The sequence below is a fragment of the Chelmon rostratus genome, chromosome 23 (genome assembly GCF_017976325.1).
Source record: "Chelmon rostratus isolate fCheRos1 chromosome 23, fCheRos1.pri, whole genome shotgun sequence".
Lineage (NCBI taxonomy): Eukaryota > Metazoa > Chordata > Actinopteri > Chaetodontiformes > Chaetodontidae > Chelmon > Chelmon rostratus.
The window spans coordinates 19,557,468-19,573,346 of record NC_055680.1 but is presented as its reverse complement, the minus strand read 5'-3'; the positions used below and the strand labels follow the sequence as shown (position 1 = coordinate 19,573,346).

The 15,879-nt window shown below is 47.2% G+C and overlaps 3 protein-coding genes across 6 annotated transcripts in view; 2 read left to right on the top strand and 1 right to left on the bottom strand.

Annotated features, from left to right (window-relative positions):
• Nucleotides 1-652: 652 nt before the first annotated feature.
• Nucleotides 653-3,117, bottom strand: trappc1 (trafficking protein particle complex subunit 1). 2 transcript variants are annotated; one of them, XM_041965448.1, is made up of 5 exons: nt 3,093-3,117; nt 2,518-2,616; nt 2,355-2,425; nt 2,077-2,215; nt 653-905 (listed from the first exon to the last, which is right to left on the bottom strand). In XM_041965448.1, exons 2-5 carry the CDS (start codon nt 2,614-2,616, stop codon nt 777-779), a joined length of 438 nt encoding a protein of 145 aa, XP_041821382.1. In that variant the 5' UTR covers nt 3,093-3,117; the 3' UTR covers nt 653-776. The 2 variants fall into 2 exon arrangements, with proteins under 2 accessions (XP_041821382.1, XP_041821383.1); XM_041965449.1 differs by lacking the exon at nt 3,093-3,117 and adding an exon at nt 2,903-3,063.
• A 227-nt stretch (nt 3,118-3,344) lies between these two features.
• On the top strand, nt 3,345-7,300 carry psmb6 (proteasome 20S subunit beta 6). The gene is made up of 7 exons (XM_041964708.1): nt 3,345-3,458; nt 5,474-5,541; nt 5,636-5,701; nt 6,167-6,232; nt 6,322-6,451; nt 6,836-6,980; nt 7,076-7,300. Exons 1-7 carry the CDS (start codon nt 3,360-3,362, stop codon nt 7,201-7,203), a joined length of 702 nt encoding a protein of 233 aa, XP_041820642.1. The 5' UTR covers nt 3,345-3,359; the 3' UTR covers nt 7,204-7,300.
• Nucleotides 7,301-10,127: 2,827 nt separating this feature from the next.
• The window catches only part of LOC121626893 (ephrin type-B receptor 4b-like), a 17,534-nt gene continuing 11,782 nt past the window's right edge, over nt 10,128-15,879 (top strand). Inside the window, exons 1-6 of one of the 3 annotated variants that reach the window (XM_041965631.1) lie at nt 10,128-10,929; nt 13,400-13,402; nt 13,782-13,852; nt 13,964-14,106; nt 15,091-15,457; nt 15,825-15,879. The exon at nt 15,825-15,879 is cut by the window's right edge and continues 108 nt beyond it. In XM_041965631.1, the coding sequence (XP_041821565.1) occupies nt 10,818-10,929; nt 13,400-13,402; nt 13,782-13,852; nt 13,964-14,106; nt 15,091-15,457; nt 15,825-15,879 (751 nt within the window). In that variant the 5' untranslated portion in view covers nt 10,128-10,817. Of the gene's footprint in view, nt 10,930-13,399; nt 13,403-13,671; nt 13,689-13,781; nt 13,853-13,963; nt 14,107-15,090; nt 15,458-15,824 lie in introns of those variants that run through there. The other 2 variants (XM_041965633.1, XM_041965634.1) reach the window with 2 other exon arrangements.

Here is a 15,879-nt window from a genome sequence, read left to right as displayed (position 1 = left end):
GCAGAGTCTAATACACTGAGAGAATTTTCATTGAAAGTAGAGTTGTGACTTATCTGTCTCTGTCCATTCTGAAATTAAAGTCTGTATGAGAAATTCCCAGAAACTGATGCTGCATTTGAGTCCTAAAACACACCAGTAAGAGACACACTCCATACATTTTCATTGTTATGCAGATGACACCCAGCTGTATTCATCAATGAAGCCAAAAGAAACCAGTTAGTTAAACTCCAAGCATGTCCCAAGGACATAAAGACCTGGATGAGACAAAAGCAGAGGAATACTGTAGTATTTGGGCCTTAACACCTATCTGATGATGCAGCTACTCTTAAAGGCCTCCAGCAGCACTGAGAGGAACCTGGGAGTCACCTTCTACCAGGATGTCATTTAACTGCCACGTAAAACAAATTCCAAGGACTGCCTTTTTCCACCTACGAAACGTCGTAAAAATCAGGCACTTCCTGTCTCAAAATGATGCAGAAAGCTACACGCGTCCGTTACTTCCAGGCTGGATTATTACAAATGTGCGTGTTGATGCAGATTCATTCAAATGTAGCACAGCGGCTAACCAGCAGATGTCGCCATGTTGGCTGTGTGAGACGCTGCGAATCAATTTCAACACAGAGAATAAAACATCAGACAGCAGAGACGTGTTTGAAGACCTTTAATTCAACAGAAGTTTGACAAGTGAGATAATAGAGAGAGAGTGTGTGTGTGTGTCTGTGTGTGTGTGTGTGTGTGTGTGTCTGTGTGTGTCTGTGTGTGTGTGCGCGTGCGTGTTAAGCAGCTCGTGGGCTGTAGTACGGCAGAGCTCTGATGAACGCGTCCAGTCGGCTGCTGAACAGTTCACTGTCCAAACTGTGAGCCGAGACACACACTGGATTCTTCACTATGTACTCCACATACAACTGAGAGAGAGACAGAGACAGAGAGACAGACAGAGAGAGAGACAGAGAGAGACAGAGACAGAGACAGACAGAGAGAGAGAGACAGAGAGACAGACAGAGAGAGACAAAAAGGGAAAAGGATAAATGATGCTTCACTTCCTTTACAGATCCTTCACAATAAAAGTCCTCCATGAAACAGAATCAGTGTAACACCATTTAACCAACCTGCAGTTCAATCAGTGACATTGAAGAGTCTTTAAGACATTTATATATCAGCTCGGCTTCAGGACACCGAGAGGACGTCATGTGATCTACGGCTGACCACGGCTGCTCGTCAACGCCGCGGTCAGAGCTTCTGTTGTGTTTTCTGCTCGGGGCTCATTTTCTCTCACTTCTCCAGCGTTAACATGAAGTCAGCTGTTGGTTATTTGTTGTCTCCACACTGCCTGTTAAAGGAGCCACTTTTCAGTCCTCTTTTTGACTTCAGAACATAGTCTGCAGTCTGCTCTAGTTTTATCATCATCACTTATTCTAAAATATCTCCACACTGCTGACAGAGCTGCTGCTGCACCTGCCCGCTCAGCCGACCACAGGTTCACCGCACTGTGCTACGATCAGAGCAGTTTAAAAGGACGAGTGCTGTACCAGTACAGTCTCTGACCAGTATACAGTCTCTGACCAGTATACAGTCTGTGACCAGTATACAGTCTCTGACCAGTATAGTCTATTCTGACCAGTATACAGTCTCTGACCAGTATTGTCTCTTCTGACCAGTATACAGTCTCTGACCAGTATACAGTCTCTTCTGACCAGTATACAGTCTCTTCTGACCAGTATACAGTCTCTGACCAGTATACAGTCTCTGACCAGTATACAGTCTCTTCTGACCAGTATATAGTCTCTGACCAGTATACAGTCTCTGACCAGTATAGTCTCTTCTGACCAGTATACAGTCTCTGACCAGTATACAGTCTCTTCTGACCAGTATACAGTCTCTGACCAGTATACAGTCTCTGACCAGTATAGTCTCTTCTGACCAGTATACAGTCTCTGACCAGTATACAGTCTCTTCTGACCAGTATACAGTCTCTGACCAGTATACAGTCTCTGACCAGTATACAGTCTCTTCTGACCAGTACTGGTACGTGTCGGTATTGATCTGTGCGTGTGTGTGCGTGTGCGCGTGTCTTACATTGCTGTATACGTGCTGGAGTGTCTCTCTGGCGTTGGTCACAGACAGGTCTGTGTTCATGACAAACTTCAGCCCAGTGGGAGTCTCGTAGTAATGAAGACGATACTTGCTGGTCTGAAAGGACAGGAAGCCCTCTTTCCTGAGGACACACAGGTTGCTAAGGACCAAAGACAGGCAGGGAGACAGGCAGACAGACAGACAGACAGACAGGCAGGCAGGCAGGGAGACAGGCAGGCAGACAGACAGGCAGACAGGCAGGTAGCTGTTGTGAAGGATACATGTCCAGAGGAGACATCTTACTGACGAATGACCGGATGGAGAACAGCATCCCATACATCAACTTAAACTCCTGCAGAGACAGAGACAGTTTAACGTTGCAGAGACTTGATGGACTTTTTATTTTGTCTTGTGTGTTTTTACTGGAAGCTTTTGTCCGTTCACCTCCTCCTTGGAGATCCCTGCTTGCTTCTTACGGTTCCATTCATTGTAATACAGACAGCTGCCATTACGGTCAAATATATACAAGTTATGGACCGTCATCTGAAACACACGTGAATTTAAGACAGCTGTTATCATCATTTCACTGGAAGAACATTAATAAACACAGTTACACATTCTGGACGAATACAATCAATTAACTTTCAAAATTCAATGAATCAATAACTATCAATAAGCACTGGGTGTTTCAAGTATATTACGAATTGAAGAGCAGTTCCTCTTGAATCTAACAAGCCTTGACGGTATTCCCTATCAGCTGTACATTTTTTGCTATTAAATGTTAAATTCGGTGTTAAAATGACAGTTTTCTCAGACGGGGTCTGGTTACCTGGTCCGGTCAGAAGGCTTAAAACTGTCAGCAAATTGGTACTGGTACTCTACTAAAACATCATTTATACAAATGTTTCTTAGACGAATATAATAACTGTTGAACGGTGTCAAACTGCGTCAAAACATCACGAATTCAGTATTTAAACTGAGTTTTCTGAGACATTTTACGCAGCAGCAGCAGTGTTTACCTTCACTTCCTGGTTCCTGCGGAGATTAGGACCCCGCCGCAGAGGTGTCCAATTTCGAGCCGCAACAAAAAAGTTTTTGGTTGCGTTTTATAAATTTGCATTTGCTTATCGTGATAAGGCAAAAAACATATCCAATTATGGATATTTATCTAGGATTGTATTGGTAACCCATACACACAGCTAATTGCGTAAATTATTCGCCTCACAAAAACGGCAGTATTCACGAACAGCGCCTCTCGTGTCCGACTTTTTACAAATAGAGGCAAGATGGCGGCAGCAGCAACAATGATGCCGAACTTTGGACAGAATATTTCTGCTAAATGCGACTTGATCCCGGACTGGACCAGCCTGGAAGTTAGCACCGGGGTGAGTACATGTTTTTGGTGACCGGAGCGGACCGAGCAGGACCTGGTTCTTTTTCTGTGGAGAGTTTTTGAACTATAAACAGCGGCTGAATGAGACAGCACTTCTTCAGTAGCTAACGATGGCTAACGTTAGCTAACCCTAATTCAAATCGAGGGGGCTTTAATGGAAAAGCAAACAGACGGTTACGGTGGAATTAAAACAAAAACTGCAGCTAAATAGAAGAAAACTGTTGTCTTCTGTCCACCTTGTCTTTGCGGTCGAATAGATAATGTCTGATAATTAGCTCAAAGCCTAAACAGCACTTTATCTATCTCCTTGGAGATACATAAAGTATCTATCTATCTATCTTTAAACAGCGGTAGGAAAGAAGAAACAACAAAAATGTGTTTTGTCATTCATGACCTTTCCTAACTTGGCAAAACAAAGCGTAACAAATGAATATTTTGACAAAAATTTAATCATGGTTATTATTTGGTAAAATAATAAATAATGGCCCACCAGCAACTTGTTAAAAAATCTTCCGAATTAGGAAGACCAACAATTCAAGTGTGAACTTTATAAATGCAGCACATAACTGATCAAAGGGTACATCCCATTTCTCTTAAATTGCATCCTCGTTTTCCTCACTTGCGTCTTTTCCTTCCCTCCCACCGGGGATGCTGCGGGGATTTCTGACCTGAACTTTATCAGCCTCCCTGTGTCTTCTGTCCTGTTCAATGAGACACATTTCAGAAGACAAACCTACGAGCCATGAAACACACGATTTCACTCGGATAACAAGTGACGACAGGCCGATGTGTTAGTGTTAGAACGGGTTGTAGATTAAAGACTGCTGAGTGGAGACAAAACTGGAGACAGATGTTTTAATGTCTGACGCTGAACAGAAATCAGCTGCTGCGGGACTTTTACCCATCAGTAGAAATATCAGCGGTAAACTAAACTCTGTCTCCAGCTACGTCTCTCTCAGGTCTGTCATATCCCGTCACTTCTCCACATTTGACATGATTTCTCTGAATATCTGTAAAGAAATAAGTTTTCCTGCCTGCCGGCCTGCGCACAGTGAGAGGCGGTTGCTAGGCAACGTAGGTGAGCAGAGTTCAAAGCGGGATAATAGTGAGCAGGTTCCTATCGTCCCTGCTCACTAAACATCATCTCTTACGTGATTGGAACAGGTTCTTGTATTATCGCTCTTTGGAGAACGTAGCGTTGTTAGGCTCATCTGAATTTCAGCCATTCACTGCAGGATATTTACACTTAAACAGTTTCTCCACCTCGTTCAAACGTGACAGCTGTGGGGGCGGAGTCTTCATACCGTTCAGTTGACAGACTTCCGGGTAGGATGCACTGATGGATCCCCGCTCATGGCTCCTCCGAGATCCTTCCTCGCTCCTTCTGGTCGAGTGAGGAAACGACAATTTTGAGAAATGAGATGCACCCACAGTGTGAGCACGCCGAGAGCCCTGGAGACGTGTGGTGGCGTCCTCTGACCATCGGGGGGCGATGTAGGATTATTTTTATGGAATATTACTGTGCTGTTAATAAAGTTTAAAAAGGAGGAAAGAAGTGAGCAGTCGGTGCGAGCAGGCATGAAAACAACAGACTTAATTAAAGATTAAGACCGAACACGAAATACAATCAACAATAAAACTCTATAAAAAAATATTAAACCAAATAATTCCAGAATGATTTAATAATCAGGATCATTTCAGACCCTCTGAGAGTGATGATGATGAGGAGGAGGAGGAAGGACTAGCTGCTGTTTCCTTCTCTCAGTGTTGTGATGACAGGATTATTATTGAAGGAAAGTTTTAGTCAAATAACATCAAATTAAAAAAAAAAAACAGCCCCACCCCATGACCCCCCCCCCCACCACAAAGACCCCCACAGACTCTCTTTCTGGATCACTGAAACACTGAACGATGAAGATCTGAAGCAGATGAAGCGTACAGTAACATATCTGATGATCACTGTGTCACCCACTAACCTGTCTGCCTCTTTACCCGTCTGCCTGTCAGACCACCATCATGGCGGTGGAGTATGATGGAGGAGTGGTGATCGGTGCCGACTCGCGCACCACCACCGGGTAAGAAAACCGAGAGTGTGAGTGTGTAGATGACCATCCTGTACCGTCTCGCTCTATCTAAACCTGTCTGTCTGTCTGCCTGTCTGTCTCTCAGAGCTTACATCGCCAACAGAGTAACAGACAAACTGACTCCGATCCACGACCGGATCTTCTGCTGTAGGTCAGTGAACTTCCTCCTCCAACACTTCCTGTTATGATGTCGTATTCACGCCGTCGTGGTTCACAGCAGCGTCCGACACTTCAGTCTGCCTTCAGGAACTGTTGGAATGATTCATGTAGAAACCTGCAGAGACTCAACCGGAGACCGAAGAACTCAGGAACCCTTAGAGAACCAGAACCGTCTCACAGGAACCCATATATATAGTTTTCATGAAGCCCAGGTTCTGTTTGAGATCTATCGATCTAACTCTGTCTAGTAACTCCTTTCAGGAACAAAGGAACCTTATTCAGAAACCTAAAAACTCTTCCAGGATCTTCTTAAGAACTGTTGTTCTGACATTTCTAAGAAACCAGAGACCTTTTTAAAGCAGCCCAGAACGTTTGGGGATCTGTGTGGGAACATTGAAGGACCTCAGGGACCTTTCCCCCGCTGAACCGCTGAGTGACGTGTTTCCACCTGTTGCAGGTCTGGATCAGCTGCCGACACTCAGGCCATCGCTGACGTGGTCACCTACCAGCTGGGCTTCCACAGGTAACACACACACACACTGACGGCCCCACTGACAGCCTCCGCAGCCACTCGGGTGGTGTTAATCTTTATCCCCATGCTGTCCCCCCCAGCATCGAGCTGGACGAGCCCCCATTAGTGGAGACGGCCGCCAATCTGTTCAAAGCGAGCTGCTACCGCTACAGAGAGGAGTTGACTGCCGGGATACTGGTGGCAGGATGGGACCGGAGGAAGGGGGGGCAGGTACTAAACCAGTGATGTACACAGTCCACAACGAGTATATGTACACCAGGGGGGGCAGGTACTTAACGTCTGTCTGTCTGTCTTTCTGTCTGTCTGTCTGCCTGTCTGACTGTCTCTCTGTCTTTCTGTCTGTCTGTCTGTCTGTCTGTCTGCCTGTCTGTCTGCCTGTCTGTCTGTCTGTCTCTCTGTCTGTCTGTCTGTCTGTCTGCCTGCCTGTCTGCCTGTCTGTCTGTCTGTCTGTCTGTCTCTCTGTCTGTCTGTCTCTCTGCCTGTCTGCCTGTCTTTCTGTCTGTCTGTCTGTCTGCCTGTCTGTCTGTCTGTCTGCCTGTCTGCCTGTCTGTCTGTCTGCCTGTCTGCCTGTCTGCCTGTCTGTCTGTCTGGCAGGTGTACTGCGTTCCGATTGGAGGGATGTTGGTGAGGCAGCCGGTGTCGGTTGGCGGCAGCGGCAGCACCTACATCTACGGCTTCATGGACTCCAACTACAAACCAGGACTGAACAAAGACCAGTGTCTGGAGCTCACAGCTGCAGGTACGTGCTGCTGCATGGCATGCTGGGAACTGTGGTCCACCGCTGGCTCTCCCAGCACCTGTCTCACTCTGGTTTCCTACCTGTCTGTCTCTCAGCTCTGTCTCTGGCGATGGAGAGAGACGGCTCCAGCGGGGGTGTGGTCCGACTGGCGAGCATCTCAGAGGAGGGAGTGGAGAGACGGGTCATACTGGGAAACCAGCTGCCGAAATTCTCCACACACTGATCTCACACACACACACACACACACACGCACACACACACACACACACACACAGAGGTGTGTCAACATGTTCACTTCGTTGTGTTAATAAAGGTTTCAGTCTGTCTTTGTCGTCATGTTCTTCTTTGAGTCCAGATCTGTGGGTCCAGATTAGCTTAGCACAAAGACTGGAATCAGGGGAACCTGCTAGCATCACCCGCTGTGGAGGGGGGTGGAGGGGGGGGGGTGGGGCTTCCTGTTTTGTTTGTCCCACATGTAGGAACCACATATGTTCTCTCGTGTTCCACCGAATGGGAACGTGAACCAAGAAGAAGCTCAGATCTGATCTCAAACACAGACCACATGAATCCACAGAGCAGAAACGGATGCAGCTCGTGTTGAAGAGACGACACGGACTCCAGAGTATCAGCTCAGTGAGAACGGACTGAAGATCTGAACTCAGATCAGCCGTCAGCTCACTGACATTACAAGGCTGCTGTGCTGCGGTTGGTGGTCTGACTGGTTCCCAGTAGAGCCTCCACTCAGCTTAAATAAAAATGGCGTCTGTCTGGACAGGAACTGCTGCAACCTTTATTGTCCCGGGGTCACCGAGGGAGGGGTCTGCTTCCTGTTGGGGCGGCAACCAGTTAAAACGCCAGCCTGCCGTTCGAACAGAGAGAGAGAGTCTGCTTACATACTGATCAATAGATGTGATCATCAGTAGACATTTAACTGATCAATGACCACCACATGATCAACATTCTTATCTGTGTGTGCAGTTCCCTCAAAGTCCAGCAGGTGGAGACAGATACACATATACTACAGCTCTGTGTGTGTGTTCACAGTGATGAAGGAACAACAGTGAGGCTCACTGATGTGTTTTAACGGAGCTCAGAGGAAGAAGTTCCATCACTGTGATTCACACAGAACTGTTAGCAGTTAGCATTCACTGCTAATCTGTACATGAGCCCTGATGATGGGAGTAAAATCTACGGCAGAGCGTCAGCTGAGTGGAGGAAGGAGGAAGGAGGGATGTTTGCTCTCAGGTGTCAACTGACTGGACAGAGGAAGAAGTCAAACAGGGACGATCGACACTCAGGTGTTACTGGAGAGGGAGGCCGTCAGGCTCGTGTGTGAAGGGTTTCTTTCAGTCCTGAGTCTGGACTGACAGGATGAGGGAGCCTTCAGCAGCGTCCAGAGGGTGTGATCCCTTAGACTTCAACTACCAGCAGTAAAAGTACTCATTATGCAGATTGATGATCATGTGTTCATCACAGATCCTGATGGGTCGCTTATGAATTCCAACAAGGATCAATAAAGTCTTATGTTAAGCTTTAATCAATTGATTATATTTTGTGTGAATAATCTCAATCTGTGAAGTAATAAAATAAAATAAATGTTTAAAGTGCAAGTTTAAAGTTGCATAAAAAGGAAACACTCATGTACCTCTGAATTGTACTTAAGTACAGTACTTGAGTAAATGTACTTCGTTACATCATCACTGCTTCAGCTGTTTTTGTCTTTGTCGGGTTTCTAATAATGAATTCAAATGTTAAAATAAATCAGAAACAAATCAATCAATGAAATTAAAGATCTCTGTTTCCCTCTTTCTGAGTGACATCACTGCTCCTGCTGGAGGCGGGGCTATCACCTGTCTGTCAAACCTCTCGCTTCCTCTTCTCTTCCTGTCGTTCCCACGGTCCATCTCTCCTGCCGTCCTTCCTTCCCTCCTCTGTCGTCTCTCCTTTCTTTCTCCTCACTCCTTCCTGCCTCCATCACCTCCACTCTTCACTCTGCTCCCTCTTCATCCTTCTCCCTTCCTTCTGTCCTTCTTTCCTGCCTCCTCTCTCCCCTCCTTCATTTAAGTCCTCCTTCCTTGTTCCTCCTCGGTCCTGTCTTTCTTCCTTCCCTCCCTTCTTAATTCCCAGCTTTACTTTCTGCTTTCCTCCCTGCCTCCTTGTTTCCCTCCTCCTCCTCCTCCACCTACGCCCTCCTTCCTGTCCCTCTGTAGTTGCTTTGTTCTCTCTCGGCTCGTTCACACCTCCTCTGACAAACAACAGAAACACAGAGGGAGGAGGAGGAGGAGGAGGTGATACCTGAGCCTCTCATCCCTCCTCTCTCTCTCCTGTATGTTTACAAAGTGTCTCTCACCCTCTCTCACCTGTCTGTGTGCAGCTTCAGGTGTGACACTGAAACCTGCTTTGGCGTCACGGCTCTCAGTCTGATCAGCTTTGCTTTAAGGAATTCAACAAACTGATCAGTCAACCAATAATCAATAACAGCTGTAACAGAGTCAATAAAACATGTTTGATGGTTAAATTCAGCCATTGGTCTCTCTACCTGTGTTGACATGAACTGTCCACCTCCAGCTGGAGGACGTCCAGCTCTGAGCTGAACTGAGAAAGCTCCGTCAGTACGCGTCTGATGACTCTGTTGAGGCTCATTATGGGATGTTTTCAGGTGGGTTAAAGTCACATGATGTGATATTTCTGAATCAGAAGGCCTAAAAACAACCAGACCAAATATTTTCTATAAACATTTTCATTGATCATTGAACATTGATCCCAGCATCCAGTCAGCTCCTCCTTGCTGTTTAAGGTACTCGCTCTGTTATTGACCCACATTAAAGAGGCTTTTAAAGTTTTTATCTATATTTGAAACTTGTACTTCTACACTGTGGTATTACTACCGTGTGTGAAGTAATCAAGAGAGATTATGATATCGATTAGAATCATATTTACGTGTGTGTGTGTGTGTGTGTGTGTGTGTCAAATATCAGCCCAGCGACAGACAGGCACAGAGCGACAGACACATTCCTTCACTCTGTCAGGCCCCGCCCCTCTGGTGACCGACAGCCCAGCCAGCCAACCACAGCCCGCGGAGGGGGCGGGGCCTCTCGTGTCTCTCCAGAGGTGGAAACTTGAGTCCAGCTGCTTTTGTCTCAACTTCTGTCCGCTGCGACTTTCTGGATGTTTAAACTGGAAAAACAGAAACAAACTGGGAGCACTGGGACCGGAGCGCACACACACACACACTGGCAGCTCTGACCGGCCACCGTTTACCTGCTGTGTGTGTGTGAGTGTGTGAGTGTTTCGGGAACCCCTCCTCGAACCTCCAGACATCCCACCGACCCCTCTCGGCTCAACAGGCCGCCGTTCGGAGCGCGTCTCCCGGCCTCGGACGCAGCCGCGCCCCGCTCTTCTGTCTTGGAGGAAAAAGTGGAAACAGAGGAGACAAAGAGACGGAAAAGTGTCGGAATGGAGGGATGAAGGAGACCCGTGAAGAGGAGTAAAAGTACAGAATGCCTGGAGGGGGTCGGAGGAGCTGAACGACTCTTTTTCTTCTTTTTCCACTTTTTCTGCGCCTCCTTCCAGGCGTCCATCTTGGAAAGTTCCTGTCCCATCGGAAGGAGTTCCCGCTTCTTCATCGCTCGGATTCATTCATTCATGTTGTGAACAAAAAGTCTCTTTTTATTTTTCTGGCTCTTTGGGCTCCAATGAGGCGCGCGCGACCGGCCGAGAGCGAGCCCAGCTGACGTCAGTGCTCAGTGATCGATAGGTCTGATCGGCTCTGGGCTGAGGCGGGGGCGGATCAGGGTGCGGGTTCGATCGGCTCTGGATTTGGTTGTTCCCGGTGGGATGGAGCGTCGGAGGGGGCCGCGGGCCCCTTTGGCCCCGGAGCGGGCCTCGTCCTGCGGGCTGCTGCTCCTCCTCCTCCCGCTGCTGCTGACCGGCTGCAGGGCCGAGGAAGGTAAGACACAAGTTTGTCCTTAACGAGCTGCTGCACGGGATCCACTGCTGCACGGGATCCACTGCACACACGGTGATCGATTAGTTGATCGACAGTGGAGTCTTTGGCTGATTGAGAACCAGAGAGTGAAAGAACAAATGAAGAACGTGACACTTGGTGTACGTAGAACAATAAAGGTTCCACGGTGAGAACAGACAGAACCCTGCGATGTGTTCGGGGAACAGAGTGAAAGTCAATGATCAGATACTGATTGATGATTGATTATTGATTATTGATTATTGATTATGACTGCTGGTGTATGAACATGGAAACATGTTTCACTGATATCAGCTGACTCAGTTAACCATTAACCAATCAATAAAGCTGATCAGAGGTTTGAAATCTGTGAGCTGTAGTAGAGCAGGAACAGGAGCGTAGCAGAAGATGGAAATACTCAAGAAAAGTACAAGTACCTCAAAATTGTACTTAAAGGAACAGTTCATGTAGGAAAAGCTTCTTCTTCTTCTTCTTCTTCTCCTCTTCCTCTCTGACAGTCAGATTCACATTGACTTGAATCAGGGGGAACAGTTAGCTTAGCATAAAGACTGGAATCAGGGGAAACTGTTAGCTTAGCATAAAGACTGGAATCAGGGGGAACAGTTAGCTTAGCATAAAGACTGGAATCAGGGGGAACTGTTAGCTTAGCATAAAGACTGGAATCAGAGGGAACAGTTAGCTTAGCATAAAGACTGGAATCAGGGGGAACAGTTAGCTTAGCATAAAGACTGGAATCAGGGGGAACAGTTAGCTTAGCATAAAGACTGGAATCAGGGGGAACAGTTAGCTTAGCATAAAGACTGGAATCAGAGGGAACAGTTAGCTTAGCATAAAGACTGGAATCAGAGGGAACAGTTAGCTTAGCATAAAAACTGGAATCAGGGGGAATATGATGGCGTCCGTGAATCACGTGACTCAAACGTCACTCGTCTCTTCAGCGAGGAGCTGAAACATCACATGAAGTGATGATGAGGAGGCTGTAACCTTCCTCACATGAACCGACAGACAGGTCTGATCTCATCGTGTTTGACCTTTGACCCCAGCTCTGTTAATGACGTCATCTGGAGACTGAGCTCCACCTGCTGGAGAGGACGGAGACAAGTGTCCAGTCGGTGTCTCTGGATCGTAAATTCAGTCAATTTGAGACATTTGGTTGGAAAGTTGACTGCAGACGTGTTCTGTCCATCAGACTCATCTGTCCGTCATGTTATTGATCAGGTGACATGAAGAGGGTTGGTTTGATTTGCTCCTCTGTGTGTCCCTGCTGACACAGTCTGTCTGTGGGTGTGTCTCAGTGTTGTCCTCCATCTGTTCTGTCTTTTCTCTCCTCTGTTCTTTGTTCTGTTGTTCTGTTTTGACCTGTCAGCCATTTAAACACCGCCTCTCTCCACCCCCACCTCTCTACCTCCACCTGTCTACCCCCACCTCTCTACCTCCACCTGTCTACCTCCACCTGTCTACCTCCACCTCTCTACCTCCACCTCTCTCGACCCCCACCTGTCTACCTCCACCTCTCTACCTCCACCTCTCTACCCCCACCTCTCTACCCCCACCTCTCTCTACCCCCACCTCTCTCTCTTTATGTTCTTTCTTCCTTTAAATCCTTTAAAGACTCTGGATTTCACTTCTGACTGTGAGAAGATTAACATGTTAACTGCAGGCTGGATAATCTGATTAACACACACACACACACACACACAGACACACACACTAACACAGACACACACACACACACACACAGACACACACAGACACGCACACACACACACACACACACTAACACACACACACACTAACAGACACACACACACACACATCACCTGTATCACCTGTTCAATCGGCCTGTTCACCTGTGGAACGATTCAAACAGGTGTTTTAGCTGCTCCTGTCTCATCGTGTTAGAAACGTGTTGCTGCATCTGATCCAGAATCAGCAGATATTAACAACAGCTCAGACAGTAAATGTTGTGACTCTGGGACAGTTATATTCATGATCCACGTCATAAAGTTTTCTGTCTCTGAAAACTGTGATTGTTACAGAAACAACACAAGTGAAGTTTATTAGAGAGCAAGTCCCAGCATGAGACCACACACACACACACACACACACACACACACACACACACACACACACACACACACACACACGCACACAGTGTATAAACAGAGTATCTGGTGATAAGAGTGCATGACGAGGACACGGAAATTACCATGGCAACACTGGCGGGATGTTTATACAAGCAGTCACCCTGAGTGTGTGTGTGTGTGTGTGTGTGTGTGTGTAAACACTTCATTTCCCTTCATGTTTGTAAACCCTCTGGAGTCTCATTAACCCGTCTGTCTGTCTGTCTGTCTGTCTGTCTGTCTGTCTGTCTCTCTGTCTGTCTGTCTGTCTGTCTGTCTGTCTGTCTGTCTGTCTGTCTCCTGCTCCTCAGAAGGTGAACCAACTTTCATTGGTGTGAAAACTGTCAATCAAACTGTGCTGAGGTCCAAAACAGCTGGACTGAGACCACCTGATGGGGAGGGACAGAGAGACAGAGTGACAGACAGAGAGACAGAGAGACAGGCAGAGAGACAGAGAGACAGACAGAGAGACAGGCAGAGAGACAGGCAGAGAGACAGACAGGCAGGCAGAGAGACAGAGACTGTGTGTCTCTTTGTCTCTGTGTGAAGAAGAGACTCATTCTACAACTTTATCCTCCTTATACCAGGAGGCAGGACGAGGTTTCAGGTCTTATTTTGGGGGCTCAAAGGTTCTTGTGGGGGCTCCATTTCTGTCTGTGTACCTGTCTGACTGACGACCTGTCTGTGTCTCAGAGGTGCTGATGAACACTAAGCTGGAAACGTCGGACCTGCGCTGGACGACCCACCCTGCTGACGATCCACAGGTGCTCGCAGACAGACACAACCTGTTAGCTTTCAGCTAACGTTTCCCTTTGATTTCACTGCACAGTGCTAACCCTTAACCGCTGCTCCCCCGTGTGTGTCGCTCTCCGCAGTGGGAGGAAGTGAGCGGATTGGATGACGAGTCGAACAGCGTGCGGACCTACGAGATCTGCACACCGGACAGTCTGTCCTCCTATTGGCTGAGGACGCGGTGGATCCCCCGAAGGGCGGCGACCACCCTCTATGTTGAGATCCGGTTGGTTGATTGGAAGCTGTGAATGTAGCGCTGACTGATTAATCAATGATAAAATCAAATAGATGATGTGACTAATTAGAATAATTAACAAAGATGTGGAAGTAAACAGACGTAAAGATCAAACAGAACAAACACGTTCGATAAAGACAGAATAAAACAGGCAGCTAACGAGACGCACGACGAAAACAAGGCAGCAGAGACTCCGTCAGCTCCGCTTTCACAGCTGGAGCGTCCTCAGCGATGTAAACATCTGCTGAGGACAACATGTGACGTCTGTGATGTGTCTCAGCTGAAGACAACAAGACTGAACCAGCTCAGTAAAATGTTGATCAAAAGTCTGAATCTGGTCAAGAAGGGGACTCTCAGTGATTCTAGAGTGAAATGAACCGATAAACTGATCAGTTATCAGGATCAATGAGGAGTTTCTGCTTTGTCAGGGTTTAGGTGGAGGAAGTTAGGAGACATCCGTCCTTCGGTGGCAGCTGAGCGATCATGGAGGGAGGACAGCTGATCCAGGTCTTTGGGTTTAACAGAGAAGTAGAGCATCACAGTGATGTGATGAAGATGAAGCAGGTCCAATGAAAACAGGACCGGTCCAAGGACCGACCCCTGAGGGACAACACACAGCAGGGAGCTCACAGGGACACACGGAGACAGACGTTAAAGGACCTGTTTGTCCAATAGGGATGAAAACATTTTAAAGCTGAACCAGAGATGAACACAGTTATACGACCAGCCAATAGAACGACCCGATCGATCGCAGCAGTGATCAATCACCATCAAACATAATGAGGTTTCAGTTCGCGCTTTAAGAGGAAGTAATGACACCGTTTGTATTTTAATTAATAAGTTAATGCTAAACCTGAAAAAACAACAACTCTGTTATAGTGTTTTATTTTTAAAGCTCACCTGTACTGATCAGCTTTCTCGTCTGTGAAGTTATTGATTGGTGATCTGTGACCCGACCAATAATCGTTCCTCCAGGTTCACCATGATGGAGTGTTCCGGTCTGAATCGCCGTCACTGTAAAGAAACCTTCAACCTTTATTACTACCAGTCTGACAGCGACGAGGCCACGGCCAATCACCCGTCCTGGATGGAGAACCCGTACGTCAAAGTGTCCACGGTGGCGGCGGACCACCTCCTGCGGCCCGGCAGTCGCTCTGGGCGCTCCAACGTCAAACTGCTGCGCCTGGAGCAGCTGAGGGGGGCGGGGCTCTACCTGGCCTTCCACAGCCAGGGCACCTGCATGGCTCTGCTCTCTGTTCGCGTCTTCTACAGGAAGTGCCCGCCCCTCCGCCGCGCCTTTGCCTCCTTTCCGGAAACCGTCCCGCACTCGCTGGTGGAGCAGGTAACCACGCCGGGCTCAGCACTCGGGACGGCCAAAAAAACCTCAGACAGACAGTCACATGACTTAATAAGACAATAAAACAGAACAACGTGAGGTCATTTAATTTCCAGAATAAAAGCCTGGATTGGATTTACACAATAAAAGTCTGAAAAATCGTTTAGTTCATGAGAACGTAAAACTAGATTATTTTCTTACAGAATTATTATTTAGAGAAATAAAGTACAAAAAGATGAAAGTATGATTAACAATAAAAAACTTAGGTAGATTCCAAAATAAAAGTATTAGTTTACAAAATCAAATACTCATCTTTAACTCTTCAAAGTAAAAGCTTTTGAAACTTTTGAAACTGTGTGTGTGTGTGCTGCAGGCTCAGGGTGTGTGTGTGGAGAACGCTGTGACTCCACCCGGCGAGCAGTCACGCC